At 42.1% G+C, this 19033-nt stretch overlaps 1 protein-coding gene across 2 annotated transcripts in view; it reads left to right on the top strand.

The window, feature by feature from the left end:
- The window catches only part of LOC120313634 (protein eyes shut homolog), a 445596-nt gene that overhangs the window by 347602 nt on the left and 78961 nt on the right, over positions 1–19033 (top strand). For both annotated transcript variants that reach the window (XM_039355732.1, XM_039355731.1), the window contains one exon: positions 18636–18833. In XM_039355732.1, coding sequence (XP_039211666.1) covers positions 18636–18833 — 198 coding nt within the window. The remainder of the gene's footprint in view (positions 1–18635; positions 18834–19033) is intronic.

Raw genomic sequence — 19033 nt, 5'->3', positions numbered from 1 at the left:
TTTTGTTGGCTGCAGTTTTTCTTAATTTATATATCATCATTGGCATCCTTCAGTCTCGAGAAGGTATTGTGCTCTGGAAAGAGGTCCTAAAACAGCATCTGGTGTGGCTAAAAAGGCCAATTCGAGAGTGGCGGTCCCTTCCACACTGAGGGCAGATACAATCTGTCCCCTGTCCAGTCCCCAGATTTCGCTGGTTCCGGGACTGCCTCTTTGCCTCAGCCTGATGCACAAGTGTCTCTTCAAATTGGAGAAGGCCATTCTGCGTCTTTAGCCTCCAGGTATTTAGATAAATTATATGGCTGCCCATCTCATTAATGTGACTGTAGGAGCACTTCTATTTTCAAAGTTTTTCTTACCAGTTTTTCACAGTTTTAGTTAGCTATTAGGATGAGATGGTTAGATAGCGTCATTGATGCAGTAGGCATGAATTTGGGCAGACTCAGGGAGACAGTGGAGGACAGGATGGCCTGGTGTGCTATGATCCATGGGGTAACGAAGAGCTCCACATGACTTAGCGCCTGAACACAACAAGCAGGGCTGTATTTAAAAGAAAAAAGTAAACAAATAACTAAAAACCAAAGCACATTCCTTTAACTCCTTATAAAAGAGGCAAGAAAGAATACAGGTAATTGACTAAATTCTGAATTAATTCTCAAAGGGTCTGAGAAAGGTTTTTGGAGAGCCATTTTGGAAAGCATATGTAATGGAACTATGGAAGAAGCTCTGTTCCCTCAAAGGCTCTGGGTAGATGCTTCAGAGGCTTTCCCAGCTGGTTTTCACATGCATGAAAAGCCAGTACTTCCACTTGGACTGGACTCTTGGCAAAGCAAAATCACTGGGGAGGCCATGAAGAGGTTTTGCCAAACATTCTGGAGGATACCTCTGCCTCAGTAGTTCCAGGACAGGCCCTTTACTTATGCCCTTACCTTTTCCAATATGCCCATTGAATGCTTTCCACAATCATGATTCTCAGGCTATGTGTTTTCTAATTTGTCTCATTGGAGTGTTGCATCTAATATTTCTGAAATATGGGATTCTGCTGAAATATAAAAGTTGTGATTTCCAGTTGAATCTCTGATTGAGCTTTACAATTTACAGGGCATATCCTTTATATATTTCATAAAAATACATAAACACTTTGATTTCTTTCATGATAATTATCTGGATTATTACAAAGTGCACTGAACAAGGTGGGGTGGAAAAATGCAAAGAACTATTTTTGTAACTGTTATGTCCTGAGCCTGTGAGAGCAGGCTCGGGGCATTGCAACGGTCCTGGGCAGGTGCAAGCTGCCCGGGACCAGACTGGCTGTCGCCAGCACTCGCGCACATGCGTGGGTGCGAGCGCGCCAAACGTTGCAGTTTGGCCCGGGAATCGCCTATAAAAGGAGCAAGGAGATTCGGGCGTTGTCGGTGTCTTGTAACCAGTATGCTGAACAGAAATAAAGAGTTCCTGAGAACTACAACTGCTTCTCGTGTCATTGCCATTTCGCGAAGGACTTAACACTGGTGACGAGGATGAGATTGCCTTACATCGACTGAAGACAGGTGTAAGCTTACCCTAGAGTCCTGAGCAGTAGGAACGGTGTTGACTTGGCAGCTGCCTGCCAATCCAGCGAGCATTGGGGGTAGGGTGGCTGATAGACCCTTCCTTTTCTACAAAAATGGCAAAAGTTGGAAGACTTTTAGAATTCGACGTCTCGCATCCGGAAAGATGGGAGTCCTACGTAGCCAGGGTGGAAAACTATCTTAAAGTCAACCAAGTAAGAGAAGATAGTTTAAAAGCCGCCACCCTGCTGTGCGTTTGCGGTCAAGACGCATTCGAAATCGCTGAAAACATAGCAGCACCTCCACCTCTAGAATCTGTTAACTACACAGATCTCAAAAAACTACTAAAGGAACACTTCCAGACAAAGTTGTCCGTCATCGCGTGGTGCCACACTTTCGAACAGAGGGATCAGCGACCCGGAGAATCAGCCAAAGAATACATTGCTGCGCTAAGAAAAGCCGCTAAACACTGCGAGTTCAAGGATTTAGAAGAATGGCTGAGAGACAGATTTGTATGCGGACTGAGACATAGAGAATTGCAGCAGAGACTTTTCGCTAAAGAAGACTTATCATTCCAAGTTGCCTTGAGAGAGGTTACTGCAGAAGAGGCAGCGGGCGGCGCCATCAAGAACATGAGGCCGATCAGAAGCACTCCAGAAACTGTGTCCGTGCACCAGGAAGGAGTCCAAAGGAACCTAGAGGAGGATCCTGACGATGAAGTAGACCGTCTCTACCCCATGAAGGAAGGAAAACAGAAGGAAAGCTCTTCAGCTCTCCCCAAGTGCCTCGTTGTGGAGGTCGCCACAAGAGGACCGACTGTAGATTCCGCTCCACTATCTGCAGGGCATGCAGAAAACAGGGACACATTGCAGCTGTGTGTCTGGGCTGTCAGAAGGTACAACCTCGGGAAGAATTGCGCCTGAAAGGTCCAGGGTCCCCAACCAAAACAGGGTGGGTTTCTGCGCTTCGTGAAGAAGCATTTATAGGACAGGCACACACAACCCATCAAGAAAAAGCTGTCACTTAAAGTGAAGCTAAAAGGGGTTCCATTGGCTATGGAACTGAATACGGGGTCTGCACTTTCAATCATTTCCATGCACATGTTTAGGAAGATATGTTCTGGCAGCGAATTTCAGGCCAAGCTGAGGCCTTCCGACATTGTGTTAACAGACTTTCAAAACTCCAGAGTGTGTGTTAAGGGGGAGGCCACCCTTAACGTACAGTATAAGGATTTTGAAGGTCCACTAGATGTAATAGTAGTAGGGGGTGAACGAACAAGTCTCATAGGACTCGATTGGTTTGAGGCCTTGGGAATACACGTTACAGGGCTCAATAGCTTGCAAACAATAGACCTACAAGAAGTCTGCAAAGAATTTGCAGATGTTTTCAGCCCACAGCTAGGCACGTACAAAGGACCCCCTGTGTCACTGAAGTTAGACCCCTCTGTCAACCCTATTAGAATTAAAGCAAGAAGGGTCCCTTTTGCTTTGAAAGGTAAAATTGACACTGAATTGGACAAATTGATTCAGCAAGGAGTTTTAGAATCTGTCGACTCCAGTCCGTGGGAGACCCCCATTGTCACGCCTCTTAAGGCAAATGGGGACATTCGCATCTGTGCAGATTACAAATGCACTCTGAATAAGGCATTGCAGCAACATGCCTATCCTGTTCCCGTGGTCAGTCATATTCTGGCCTCCCTCAAGGGGGGGGGCGTGTCTTTGCAAAGCTTGACCTAGCTCAGGCGTATCAACAGCTGCCTGTTGATGATGCTGCTGCTGTAGCACAAACCATTGTGACCCACAGGGGAGCATTCAAGGTAAAGAGGTTACAATTTGGAGTAAATGTGGCTCCTGGAATTTTCCAAAGCATAATGGAAAACACACTACGGGGTATACCAGGGGTTTGCCCCTATTTTGACGATTTTTTAATTGCTGGAGACTCTACACACAACTTAGCTGAGAGATTAAGGGCTATCCTGCTGAGGTTCAGGAAAACGGGCCTCAAACTTAAGAAGGACAAATGTAAAATTGGGGTGCCTTCTACAGATTTTCTGGGATTCAAAATTGATGCTACCGGGATTCACCCTGCTGAATCCAAATTGAAAGCCATTATGCATGCTCCTAGGCCAAAGTCCAAGGCCGAACTACAGGCCTTTCTGGGCCTTCTGAACTTTTACAACTCTTTCCTTCCAAACAAGGCGAGTGTAGCCAAGCCTCTTCATAGGCTCCTGGACAAACAGGCAGTGTGGCAGTGGTCACAAAAACACGAAGCAAGTTTCAATGAGGTTAAGGCCTTACTCACTTCTAATAGTGTGCTTGCACATTTCAATGAATCCCTTCCTGTGTGCATCGCTTGTGATGCTTCTCCTTATGGGGTGGGAGCCGTACTAAGCCACCTCAGAACAGATGGAACTCAGGTTCCTGTTGCATATTACTCCAGAACCGTGTCTTCTGCGGAGCGAAATTATGCTCAAATTGACAGGGAGGCTTTAGCTGTTGTTGCTGGAATCAAAAAGTTCCATGATTTCCTATATGGCAGGCATTTCACGGTCTTCACTGACCATAAGCCTTTGTTGGGGCTGTTTACCACACATAAACAAACTCCCCAAATCATCTCCCCCAGAATGCTGAGATGGTCTATCTTTCTGTCTGCCTATGATTTTTCCTTATTTCACAAACCTGGGAAAGAAATGGGCCATGCTGACGGCCTCAGTAGTTTACCCCTGCCAGTAATAGAAGATGACCCTGCACCAACAATCAATATCCTCTCCATTCAGGCCTTGTCTGAGTCCCCTTTAGATGCCAGGGATGTGGCTGCTGAATCAGCCACAGATCTCACACTTTCATGTGTCCTTTCTTGGGTTTTATCTGGATGGCCAGAGAGCTGTCCAGGCACTGAGTTTCAGAGTTTCTGGTCCAAAAGGAACGAGTTATCCACCTTCCAGGGTTGTCTTCTTTGGGGGAGCAGAGTTGTCATTCCTGCCTCAATGAGGACTAGGGTCTTAGGTTCCCTCCACGAGGGTCATCCTGGCATTGTACGTATGAAGGCGCTTGCGCGCAGCCATTTGTAGTAGCCTGGGTTAGACAGAGACATTGAGGCTAAGGTGCATGCATGCCACCTTTGTCAGCGCTCACGCCCTGAAATGCCCCAAGCTCCTGTACATAGATGGGAGGAAACACAGTCTCCATGGTCTAGGGTGCACATTGACTACGCTGGGCCTTTTCAGGGTCAATTCTTCTTGGTCCTAGTTGACAGCCGTTCAAAATGGCTTGAGGTTGTACCTGTCTCTTCCACCACCACTGCAAAGACTATTCAAGTACTGAGGGGGATTTTTGCTGCACACGCGCTTCCTGATGTCCTCGTATCTGACAATGGCCCTCAATTCACTTCTTCCGAATTCCAAGCTTTCTTACAGGCCAACATGATTCGTCACGCCACCTCTGCGCCTTTCCACCCATCCACCAATGGTATAGCTGAACGCATGGTTCGCATCACCAAGGACGCTTTGAAGAAACTTACCTATGGAGACTGGCATCACAGGTTGGCTGACTTCCTCCTTTCTTATCGCACTACACCTTCCACTTCTACCGGGAGGAGCCTAGCTGAACTTCGTTGGGGGTGCAAACTGACTACCAAGCTTGACCGGTTGCACCCGGACAGACTACCTTCCACAGTCACACACCCCAAGGCACCTAGACAACTGCTTGTGGGTGCCCCGGTTTGGACTCGTAACTATGGGCCTGGCCATTCATGGGTCCCTGCCACTGTGTCCAGGGTCACAGGTCCTTTGTCCTATGAGGTTTCCCTGGACAACGGTCGTGTCCTGCGATGACACATCGACCAGCTCTGCACTAGACGGGACCTTCCCACTGAGACTCCTGGGTCTTTTCCAGGGGGGAGGGGGACCCCTTTGGGCAAGGGGAAGAGTGCGGGCTGCCACCTATCATTAACGAAGGAGCTACAGACAGCTCATTCTGAGATTCCGTGAGTGCTCCAAATAGGAATTCATGGAGCCCAACTAGAACTCAGGCACCAGTGCCTACTCCAGCCAGGGAGTCACCCCGGGGGCATAATCACTACTCACCCGCATCACTCAGTACTCCAGTCAGGGAGGATATCCGGGAGCGTCCAAACAACCCACACCCTGCAAGAGAGCTGGCACACATTCCGTCTAGTTGGCCCAACACTACCCCTGTCCATAGAAGGGGGCAAGCACACAGGGAGGTGGTCGAGGAACCGAATCCCGACTACAACACCTCTGGCATCACTCAGGGGACAACTGAGTTTTGGGACAGCACTGAAACCCCAGCAAGCCCAGGTACAGAACGGGAACATGGGGAAAGACAACCTCTTGACAGGTCTAGGACAGACCTAGGAGGTTCTACAGAATTGCCCAACAGTGACAGTCACTTAAGAGGGCCAAAGAGCCTGCAGCCAGGCAGGACAACCAGGTCAAACAGAGGAAGAAGCCCTGGCCTGACGAGCCCGGTGGGCAAGCAAGCAGGCCAGGCATTGGAGCACAGTCCTTGGGAATCACCAGGGCCTAGCAAGGGGGACAAGCATACATTACCCCTCAGTCAAGGGGTACTTGGAAGGTACCCAGAAGTCAGGAGGTCACAGAGAGCTAGAAGATCTCCTAAGTATTTAGAAGATTTTGTAACCCTACTGGCAAAACAGAGTTAACAGAGAGTATTCCTGTACACATAGGAAATAAAACACTGGGGAACAATAGAAGCAAAGGGATAACTGGTACAAAGCTAGTATGGGTACCACACTCGTATTTGGTTGTATATTATTATTGTATGATCATAGTCTTAGCCGGGGGGAAGGGGTGTTATGTCCTGAGCCTGTGAGAGCAGGCTCGGGGCATTACAACGGTCCTGGGCAGGTGCAAGCTGCCTGGGACCAGACTGGCTGTCGCCAGCACTCACGCACATGCGCGGGTACGAGCGCGCCAAATGTTGCAGTTTGGCCCGGGAATCACCTATAAAAGGAGCAAGGAGATTCGGGCGTTGTCGGTGTCTTGTAACCAGTATGCTGAACAGAAATAAAGAGTTCCTGAGAACTACAACTGCTTCTCATGTCATTGCCATTTTGCGAAGGACTTAACAGTAACTATTATAGATTCCAGACACCATAAGAAGAATCTAAAACGTTCTCCTGCTTCTTCTGTATTTGGTTCTTAAATTTTCTTCCATTTTGTTCATACAAGTAATATGTGAATCATCTTTTCAAAAATTAATATTTCTAGATGGTTGTATTCTGTTTGGCCTTTATGGATAAAGAGTTTGGCCTCAATTATGACTTAAATACACCCTGATGTACTTTTAGCCAAAGAAAACAATTTTGCTACAATCATTTGGCATTTCCCAACTAAAGAATAATAGAATCACATCCAAAATCACAAGTGGCCAGCCATATAAATTCAACAAATTAAATTTAATTAATTATAAACTTGGCTGTGTCAACAGATGTGGGGGTCTCATGGAAATAGCAAGTTAATGAGGTGGCTACATTAACATTTGATGTTCTCTCCTAATCTTTTAATAATATTAATAATTTTAAATTGTGGAGTGCTTTTAATACAATGGTTTCATAGATTTTTTTTAATTGTACGCCACCCAGAATTATGTCTTGTAAGATGGGCAGCCATAAGAAAGAAAGAAAGAAAGAAAGAAAGAAAGAAAGAAAGAAAGAAAGAAAGAAAGAAAGAAAGAAAGAAAGAAAGAAAGAAAGAAAGAAAAAAGAATTCAAGGATTATTGGGAACATAGTCATTCTAGATTAATATTCATATTTTTGCATGGACAAAGATGCAGGATATGGTGAGCTTATATCCTCAATGCACTCCTACTATACATGTCTGAAAAGTAAATCTGAGTTTTACTGTGATTGCTTCCCACTATGTGAGTGAAGTTCCAAATCTTCTTTATTCCTATATTGTAAACCATCTTTTAAAATCAACGGTGCTTTCCAGATACTTAGAGAGAAATTTACATAACTGTAGACTTAATTGCCTTTAGAAAAATAACACAATGTAGTAACTACTGTACGTGTACGTAGTACGTGTTTTTATTTAATAATTAAAATACTGCAGACATTCTTTATATAGAAATAAAGTCTAGATTTGTTTTTCTGGGAAATAAACGAATCTATTTCTGTTTTTTTTTCAGAACTTTATGCAGGTATGGCATACAATTTTTATTTCTTCAGCATGCTGTCAGTGCATTGTTATTTGCATTAAGCGTGCTTGTGTGGCTTGCCTCAGGTTCTTTACTTGTGATTCTCTGCAGTGTATTTTGAAGTTGCTAACTGCTATTTTCTCTGCCACTATTACTTGGGGAGGCGGGGAAGGGAGGAAAGACTGGGATGTTTGATAATTCTGTGGAAACCAACAACAGAATGTTTAATGAAAGCTCAGTTCCAAAGCATCTCATACTGACTAGATTAACTGTTGAAACTTAAGTCATAAAAAGTAAGGTATAATCCAGATTTCTTCTTTCACAGAATTAAGTATTTTGTTAAGATAATTCTATTATGAGCTTCTGCTGTAGATGATCAATGTAAACTGACACCATTGCTTTAATGAGCCAAAAATATATGTTGTAACCATTCTCCCATATGTTCCAAAATACTTTTTCTTAACTAAATTGGAAGCACCACACAACCACATTGAATACACTTAATGTAGTCATGTAGTTATTAATTTCACCCCCTGAATCTTCAACATATGATTGTAGCAATAATTGAAAGGGTTCTGGGGGCACAGCCAAGATTTTTGGGACGATATTTATAAATTCCTTGATGTTGGTGTTTTGTAATTCAAAGCAATTCAAGCTATAGAAAGCTTAAAGCTTCTTCAGCCTTATTGCAAACTATTTTACTTCATGGACAAAGCAATCCCTAGGATTAAGGAAGAATTTATGGCAAAAGCACTAGCACTGTGCCAGTATGAATGATGTTCTGCCATCTCTAATGTTTGCATAATTTCATTTCAGGGAACAAGGGAACTTTATATCCTGGTGGGACAAATACTTGAACAATACATTAATATTGCTGAAAACTATCACTTTCCCCCTATCATTGAGAATGCCTCATATATGCCATCACTGCTAACACTTATCTATGCTAGATTCTAGCTAATGTACAGTACATCAGATGTCAACCTTAACCAAAATAATGAAAGAAAATTACCAGGATACTTAATTTGATAGACAAAAATAAATGAAACCAATGAAAATTTATCTTAGGTATTTGACGGGTTTCCTGTTGTTTTCTATAATGTGATGTTATCAATTCATTACTTAAAAGCCATTATTCTAAGCTATGAGGGCAAATTGAGGGTCATCATAAATTGCAGTGTAGATTTCTTTTATGGAGCAAGTTAAAATAATTTCAGTCATTTACTAAAAGAAGCTGAAAAATATGTCATGGGGAAAGTAAAATGCTTTTTATACAAATCAAACCTTATTTGATCATTTTAACTCTCAGCTACATATTGCATTAGCTTAGATCTTACAAGATTTTTTTTAAGGTGGCATTGTAAATCCTACACAATCATTTTCATTTAATTTATTATAGAAGACTTTGAGCTGATTCAGAGTAATCTTGAACAGCCTTTTAGCTTTGATATTAGAAATGCAGTGACAGGAACACAGAGGAACTGGCTAACACAGTGGTACAAATATTGTTTACCAAATATGATGAAGTGACAGCAAGAAAAGAAAAGTTGTTATTGAAACTGATGCTGTTTTTTTAAATTATACAATAATGATTTATGTATCCTGCCATTTTAACCCCTAAACATGGCTACTGGAGGAGGGATCTATTGAATGTGACTTTAAATGCTACTTTCTCCTAAGAAATCCAAGAAAACTTTTATGACATTAACACATGCACACAGAGAATGTATAAAGAGGAGGAGATAAACAACAATTCAACAATTCTTTTGTAGTTTTGTATGATTCACATATAATGCAGGTGTGGAAGGGTGTATCTTGATATGTGAAATTTACCCAACCATCAGCCCAAATCTGTTGATCTTATTTGCTTCTTGTAAACAAACTGTAACATTTGTTGTTCTCCATGCACTTAAGCTGCTATTTTATTAATTCCTTGTGAAGTGAAATTATACATTTTAGGTATACAATCAGCTGACACTCTTTGTTTTTATGTAATATTGTAAACAGTTGCAGTAGAAATTATGGAACTTGACAAAATTGCAGTAGAGGAGGTAGGAGTTGACATTATCTCATTTCAGATGCAGGGTTTCCTTTTCCTGAAGAAATTTCCATGCAAATGTATTCATTTTTCAAAAACTGCTCCATAAAACACAATTTTATATATCTTTATATATCTGGATTGTTTTTGGAAACAATTGATGCAAGTTCTTCTCAGCAACTCTCCTTACGTAAAGAACCATATCTTTTTTTTAATGGTTCTTGTCCAGAACTGTTTTACAGAAATTCTACACTAGTTGTGGTTGTTGATCTAAAAAACAACTTGCTGAAGATACCCAGTCTGGTGCCCTTCAACAATGTTTAGTTGCAATTAATCCTAGAATCACATAATTATGGAGATGGGGTGACCACAAGGGTTATATAATCTTAAAATGTGAAAAAAAGAAAACAATCTTAAACCATCTCTGGTTCCTTTAAGAGGAAACCATCTTAAAAACCTGTAGAGAAGGAGAAACCATACCCTCCATAGATATGTTAAAAGACATGGTACTTACCATAAGGAAATGTTTCTTCCTTATGAAGAATGATTTTCTGGATAGTTACAACTTATATGCATTATTTCTAATCCTAGTTTCTGTGGTAATGAAAAATAGTTTCTCTTATGATCTCTAGACACTAATTATAGTTTTACTAACTTTTAATTGGAGCTTCTAGGTAGTTGTAATCAGTAATGTAATCAAAGTAAACCATCAAAACACACTCAGTACAAATATCACCAATTCATGTACCTTACTGCATATAACATGTTGCTTAATCCTATCAGGAAAGTCTGCTTGCTAACCCTAAACTAATGAATAACATAACCCTCCACTCAATTGTATTGACTTCTGGTAACTCTAGGACTTGATTATATTGGAAAACTAGGCTATTTTGGAATAAACCCTATTTCAACTGCTTTTGAAATAAATAAATCCTAGAGTACTAATGGATGATCACTTGAATGTGAGCAAGCAGTGTACAGCAGCAGCCAAAAAAGCTAATACAATCCTGGGTTGTATAAACAGAGGCATAGAATCAAGATCACATGAAGTCTTAATAGCATTTTATAAAACCCTAGTGAGACCACACCTGGAATACTGCAACCAATTTTGGTCACTATATCACATAAAAGATGTTGAGAGTCTGGAAAAAGTTCAGAGAAGAGCAACTAAGATGATCCAAGGCCTGGAGACTAAAAGATATGAAGAACGGCTGTGGGACTTGGGTCTGGCTAGTCCACGGGTTGGCAACCCGTAGCTCCGGAGCCGCATGTGGCTCTTTGAACCACCTCCTGCAGCTCCGGAGCCTCCTCTGCCATTTTCAGAGACAGACAGAGACAGAGAGGCACTTGTGTTTCCCTTCTCTCTCTCTCTCTCTCTCTCTCTCTCTCTCTCTCTCTCATGCAGATTTGCCCTCTTGCAGAGCTCCTGATTGGCCCTGCAGCTGGGTGCCCTGCCCCCTGGGAGAAGGGTGGCCAGGAAGGGCCTTTCTGGGGCTGGCCTGGTCTGAGGTGCATGTGGCCGGAGAGCCGCACGGGGAAGCCCCAGGATCCATGCTGGGAGTGGCCCAGCAGAGCCTCCATTGAGCAGGCAAGCCCTCCCGCAAGCTGTGGCCCAGGTTGGCCAAGCAGCAGCAGAGCCGGAGATGGAGGGTGAGTGGGGAGGGGAGGGAGGGGGATTACCTGCACCAGGTGGAGGGGCAGCCAAGCCAGCCTCATATCTCCCTGGGCTGGGTGGCAGGCCTGGCAGGGCCGGCAGCTGGCAGGGGCATCAGTTCCTGCCTCTCCCCAGGCCGGGCGGTAGGCCCGGCGGGGGCCGCGGCCAGTGGGGGCATTGATTCCTGCCCCTCCCTGGGCCGCTGAGCCGGCCTCACGTCTCCCAGAGCAGCAGGGCAGCAGGTGGCAGCTGGCGGAGGCATTGGTTTCTGGCTGCCCCTGGGCCGCTGAGCCGGCCTCGCGTCTCCCCAGCCTGGGGAGCAGGTGGCAGCCGGCAGGGGCATTGGTTTCTGGTCATCCCCGGGCCGCTGAGCCAGCCTCGCATCTCCCCGGGCTGGGCAGCAGGCAGTGGGGGCATTGGTTTCTAGCCGTCCCCGGGCCACTGAGCTGGCCTCGCGTCTTCCCAGGCTGGGTGGCAGGCGGCAGGGGCATTGGTTTCTAGTCATCCCTGGGCCACTGAGCCGGCCTCGTATCTTCCCAGGCTGGGCAGCAGGTGGTGGGGGCATTGGTTTCTGGTCATCCCTGGGCTGCTGAGCCAGCCTCGTGTTTTCCCGGGTCAGGCAGCAGGCCCAGCAGGCAGCGGGGGCATCAGTTCCTGCCCGTCCCCAGGCTGCTGAGCCGGTAAAATCAATGGACCTGCAGGTCTGCGGCTGGCTTTTCAAGTCGCCGCAGACCTCCATTGACTTCCATGGGGACTCTTGGCAATGAAGGGGCTGATTGAAATCACTTCAAGAATCGAGCTGCAGGATGGCTTTGAGTGGCAGAGACACAGAGAGATGCAAACACATCTCCTCAGGAGATGAAGCAAGGGCAGGAGACGAAGAGGAGTCAGCTATGTCTGTGCACAAGCCCCAAAAGCTTTCTTCCTCTCCCTGATCTTGCCTTTCTTGCTGGCTTTCTGATGTAAGCATCTGCTGGGTTTCCTCAACCTCCCCCCCATTTTATTTTAATCCCAGCATCGCCTCCTCTTTCACAAAGTTGATATTCCGGGGACTCGGAGCTCGCTTCGCTCCTGGAGTCACTTGGCAAAGTTTGAAGGAGAGGCCATCTGCTCCCACCTCCCATGGAGCAGAACTGCTGCTTCCTCGCCCTCCCAGCGAAAGAACCCCAGAGAGCTGGAAGACATCCTTTCTCCCACTTTCTGCTTCCCATCCTTTCTTTTCTGAGCACCCCTCCCTGAGCGAGCCAGAAGCCTCAACTCCAGCCTCTCGAGCAGGCTGAGATAGGCGAACCCGAGCGGCTGTCTGCTGCCGCCTCGGAAGATTCACCACAGCAGTTCTTTCTCCTCGTCGGCCTCCTCCTTCGCTCCCTTGGAACCTTCGCATGAAAAGGCGGAAAGAAGAAAGTCCCAGAGAGGGAGAGCACAGGGTGGGGGGAGAGCAGTCTTTTCCAAAGGGAGGAGAAGCCAGGATGGCAGAGCCATCCATACCAGAGCTGGATGGGGGGCAGGGCCGGCGCAATCTTGCCTTAAGCTCTTCTCTTTAATCAAGCCCCGTGTTCTGTGCGTATGCGTGCGTGCACACATATTTTGCGGGTCCCAGTTTTTTCTTTTGCGAGGGAAACGGGTCTTTCACTGTTGCAGGTTGCCGACCCCTGGGCTAGTCTAAAGAAAAGAAGAAATAGGAGAGACATGATAGCAGTATTCCAGTATCTGAGGAGCTGCCACAAAGAAGAGGGGGTCAAATTATTCTCCAAGGCACCAGAGGGTAGGACAAGAAACAATGGTTGGAAACTGACCCAAGAGAGAAGCAACCTGGAATTAAGGAGAAACTTCCTAACAGTGAGGACAATTAACCAGTGGAACAGCTTGCCCCCAGAAATTGTGGGTGCTCCATCACTGGAGATTTTTAAGAAAAGATTAAACAGTCACTTGTCCGAGATGTTATAGGTTCTCCTTCTTGAGCAGGGGGCTGGACTAGAACACCTCCAAGGTCCCTTCCAGCTCTATTCTATCCTAAATATGGCTTTGAAAGTCAGTTTGGCAAAGTGGTTAAAACATCAGGCTAGAAACTGGGAGATTGAGTTCTAGTTCTAGACTGTGAGTTCAAATCATGCCTTGGGCAAAACGTCAGCTGGGGATCTTGGGCCTAGGAAGCCCTAGGAAGGAGACAATGGCAAACCACTTCTGAAAAATCTTGCCAAGAAGCCTTCAAGGAGCTGTTCAGACAGTCTTTGAGAACTGAACACAATTGAATGGAGAGAAAATGTTTTATTTTTTATTGAAGTGTGTGAGACCCTTAATTGCAGGGAAAAGTACTGTTAAATGTATAGCCCGCTTTTTTGTCTTTTCTGAAAGTTAAATAATGCACATATATTAATTAGAACCACACAAATGTCATCCTCCCACTAACTAAGCAATGAAAAAATAAACATGGCAATCAAACCCTTTCTTAAAGGTTTGAGCTTTTCTGTAGGAAAATAAAAGCTAATACAATCTGTGCAAAAAGGTTTAATTAGAAGTCTGTGATTGAGGAGATACACATACTCTCATAATGACTTCATACATGTGCAAAGGACAAGAAACAATGGTTGGAAACTGACCCAACTTCATACCTGTGCAAAGCACATTCTGCCAGAGGAGTCTGGCTACATGTACAGAGAATGGCAAATAGCTTTCCTATAGTGAAGATGGTATTCGTCACATATCATAACATCTTTTGTTGCATTGGAATTTGATTTTTTAAAGTTCTGTGCGAAATCAAATCAAACCTTTATTGGAGTCAAAGACCGGCATAAGGAGGATGAGGGTGCAAAGAATCAAAAAATAAAAAATATGTGTTTTGAAAATTAAAGGCCCACAGTTTTGAAGATGGTGACATCAGATACCAAAGAAGAGTCTGGAGATTTTACTAACTTCTATATATCATAGGGCAATCCAACTTTGTGCTTCTTAGGGATTCCAAAGATATAGCCTCCATGGGAAAAAAAAAAGAAAGTTATTGGCAAAATGCAGTAAACTCTGTTGTTGGAGGCTGGTCTTGGCTGTCACAAGCAGCATTGCAATTCTGGTGATGCTAATGAAGAACAACGTAAACATCAAAGCAATATAAAATAATCTCTACTGGGCAGCCTTTGAAATGGTGAATGGATCACAAAGGAACCCTGGAAAGTAACTTATTGTTTTTTATTTCTTATTATATAAATGCCAGTATCTGGATGTCAGCTGAAATGCGTTATTTAGATATGGCAATCTCTGAATTAACATAGCCTAGAAAATGAGCAGTTAGAACAAAGCTGTAGTTATTTTACTAATACGATTGCTGCTGTCACAAATCATTTGAGGTGGCTATGATTCCAATCTTTCAGAGAGACTCCCCTTATTTTCATTGTGGTTTGAATGCTGTATTTCAGCTGAACACTTGTCTGCTTTTGACTGAGGTGAATCTGGTAACTTAGAAATGCACCCATGAACCTATTTATTAATGGAAATATCAATAAAATAATGTGTAAAGTTAACATATGATCATTATCTCACAGTCTTGTGTTATATTGGAGTATGAAAAAAAATCTAAACGTTAGATTTATGCCTGCTCATGTAGGGAATTATGAAGCGTGGATTCTCTACAAGAGAAGAGAAAATGTGATAAAAAGCTTGTGTACTACATAAATTGTCAAGTTTCCCTTGAGGTCAAGTGGTAGTGTGGTAGCCTGCATTAGCAGGGGGATATCATAGATAGAAATCTATGAAAACTATGCTCATATTATCACTGATATTTGTGCTATCTAAATATGCCTCTGCCATCCCTACAAATTGGACAGTCAGTTACCTTTTCAGAATATTTAATAATAATAATAATAATAATAATAATAATAATAATAATAGTAGTAGTAGTAGTAGTAGTAGTAGTAGTAGTAGTAGTAGTAGTAGTAGTAGTAAAGTTGGAAGGGCCTTGGAGGTCATCTGGTCCAACCCCCTGCTCAGGCAGGAAACCCTACACCATTTCAGACAAATGGCTGTCCAGTCTCTTCTAAAAAACCTCCAGTGTTGGAGCATTCACTGCTTCTGGAGGCAGGTTGTTCCACTGGTTAATTGTTCTAACTGTCAGGAAGTTTCTCCTTAGTTCTAGGTTGCTTCTCTCCTTGATTAGTTTCCACCCATTGCTTCTTGTCTTGCCTTCAGGCGCTTTGGAAAATAGCTTGACTCCCTCTTTTTTGTGGCAGCCCCTGAGATATTGGAACACTGATATCATGTCACCCCTCATCCTTCTCTTCATTAAACTAGACATACCCAATTCCAGCAGCTGTTCCTTATATGCTTTAGCCTCCAGTCCCCTAATCATTTTTGTTGCTCTTCTCTGTATTCTTTCTAGAGTCTCAACATCTTTTTTAAAGCGCAGTGACCAAAACTGGATGCAGTATTCCAAGCATGGCCTTACCAAGGCATTGTAAAGTGGTATTAACACTTCACGTGATCTTGATTCTATCCCTCTGTAAATGCAGCCTAGCACTGTGTTGGCCTTTTTGGCAGCTGCAGCACACTGCTGGCTCATATTTAGGTGATTGTCCACTAGGACTCCGAGGTCCCTCTCACAGTTACTACTATTGAGCAAGGTACCCCCTGTTTTACAAACAGGGCATCATTTCCTCAAATTATAACAAATATTAAGAATTACTAAATAGCTAACGCATGAAAATTTAACTTATTCATGGTTCCAATATAGACAAATAGTGGACAGATGGAAGATGGATTGTAAAATGGGCTGGCTTAGAGAAGATGAAGCTCTTTTAAAACAAGTAAGAGATCAAAGGCCAACCCATATTAAGAGAGTTTATGGGGTTTTAGTGGAATTGGACTCAGAACCTGAATTAGTTAAAGATTGTATGATTAAATGGGCACAGAATATTGGTGAAACGATTTCAATGGATACTTGGGAACTTATTTGGATAAGAAATGTTAAATTCACACAAGCGCAAAATTTAAGAGAGAATTTTTATAAGATGTTTTATAGATGGCACCTTGATCCAAAGAAAATGTCCATTATGTACCCTAATCTGCAGCCGAAATGCTGGAGATGTGGACATTTGGATGCTACTTATTATCATACTTGGTGGACGTGTAAGCATATAAAAGCTTTTTGGATTAAGATATGGTGGAATATCCAAAGAATTTTTAAACGGAGGGTAAAATTTACTCCGCAATTATTTTTACTAGGTATTGTTACTGATTGTGATGCTAAGGAGGTTATATTGATGTTAAATTTGATTACAGCCGCTAGGCTGTTAATAGGGCAATATTGGAAGAAGGAATCCTTGCCTACTTTGCAAGAGTGGTTTCATAAAGTTTCGTATTTGGCAGAAATGGCAAAGATTTCGGCTTTTTTAAAGGAGCAATTTCAAGAGAAATTTTTTGCAGTATGGGAAAAATGGATAAATTTCATACAATATAATTTGGATATGGAAAAATATCATTTAGCTTTTTTATAACTTGTAATGATTGTTTTTTCCTTCTTTCTTTCTTCCTTTTTTCTTTACGTATTACTACTTATATATTTTTTTTATATATATATGTTCTATTTTTCGTCTATTTTTTTCTTTTTTTTCTCTCTCTCTCTTTTCTTTTTCCTTTTTTTTCTCTCTTTCTTTCTTAGTATATATTATTCATTTTAAAGTTTATGTTATGCATATTATTATTATACATATTATTATATATATTATTATTATGATTTTTATTATTTTTATTAATTATCTTATAAATTGTAAACGTTATTTTTTAAAATTTGTTAAATAATCCTATATTCAGTTCTGGGAAGTCGGGGGGGGAGGGTGGGGTGGTGTGGGAGGGGGGGGGATCTTTATTTGTAAAATTTTTGAAAAATTTCAATAAAAAAAAAAAAAGAATTACTAAATAGCCAGTCAAAATCATAAAATGAGAAACAGTAAAAAAAAAAATCCTGTGCAAGCTTTGATAGGCAATCTTAACAGCAAGTTAATACATTGCAGTGAATTCTAAGGAGATAGTTATATAATGTAGATAGATGCTACTTATTCTATATCTTCTCATTTAAATGATATAATTTATCTAGATTGTTTGGAAAAAATAAAGTGATGCTCCTATCTGTAAAGAAATGTTTTCTTATGTTTTCTTCAATTTTACATCAGTTTTATAGCTTGAAGGTCTCATGTTGTATAGTATTCTGATAGTTTGATAAAAGGCTTTTAGAAGTAGTGTAATCCATCTATCACTTTGAATGAGCTAAGCTATTGGTCCCTCATCTCATTAAAAGATAATATTTTTCTTACATGAATATCTATGTTCGTTATACTGAACAACTGTAGATCTTATAGGAGTAGGGAATTATCATAAAACATTGAAAAAATAGACATATTTATAAAAATCTCAAGGCTTTTCTTTAGGATATGGCTCTTACACAGCACAGTAGTATCACATCCAGGAAAAAAAAAATATTTGTATCAAAGAGATGTTCTCTCAGGTATGGGTATAAGTATACAGTGCAGTCCATCAGGTGTTTCACTCTACAAATGCTGAAAACTCTGTTCCTGGACTACAAAAGCATCTAACAAACAGCATATACTTTCATAAAACTATGAGGACAAGGATCCATGGGGGAAATGCATCATTGCATTGAAACATGTTACGTTTGTAGTACAGATACAGCCTTAAAAATGGTGAAAAATCAGAATAAAAAGAAAACCTTATTGGACATGAATATAATGATATTATGGAATAAATATCCAGAATTTGGGTGGTAATATTTTTTTCCTATTAAAATTATTTTGCTAAATAGTAACAGAGTTCATGAGGACATGTGTCATCTTTTGGGGCTGATTTGTTTTATTTATCCACAAGAAATGTTTTGACTGTTATTTTTCTCCCATAGCATGAGCTAGTTCACTATGATGGCTAAAGAAATCACAAAAAGCAATTCATGTCCTTGTAATGAAAATATTGTTTGATTGTAGATTGTATATTTTCATTATGAAACCATACATTTCTTTGAGAAAGGAATCATGACCATGTTTTCATTCTGAAGTTGAAAAGCAGGGAAATGTCAGCTTATACTTACACATGCACAACCCCCACACACACACACAATCCCATACATAAGTTTTACAGAATTAGAACACATTCTTGGGCTTCATAGTGCTTTAAGTAAACAGTTACATAAATCAAATATTTTTGTTCCTTTTATTTCCAGGTTCGAACTGTGAATTCAGACCCTGTGAAGGTGGTAATCCCTGTGAAAATGGAGCTACATGTCTACAAGAGCTAAACTTAACTGCCTTTCCTCTTGGATTTCAGTGCCAGTGTATAAAAGGCTTTACAGGACCACGCTGTGAGATCAACATCGATGAATGCAGTTCCAACCCTTGTTTGCATGGATATTGCTATGATGGTGAGTCTGTCTATTGCTAATATGTTTCTTGCAGAGAAACACGAGCAGATTTAAGTCATGTTAGAGAAATTAGATTCAAACAACCAGAATTGCATACTTTGGGTCCAATTCAGCAGTTTACTAGAAGGAAAAGTGATTTGCCCAAATGCCCCACTTTTAAGCATGAAGGTTTCTGTTTTCAGAGCTCCAGTTAATTTCCC

The sequence above is a fragment of the Crotalus tigris genome, unplaced genomic scaffold, assembly GCF_016545835.1.
Source record: "Crotalus tigris isolate CLP2741 ecotype Arizona unplaced genomic scaffold, ASM1654583v1 scf7180000018750.1061991, whole genome shotgun sequence".
NCBI lineage: Eukaryota > Metazoa > Chordata > Lepidosauria > Squamata > Viperidae > Crotalus > Crotalus tigris.
This window is presented reverse-complemented; position numbering and strand designations above follow the sequence as displayed.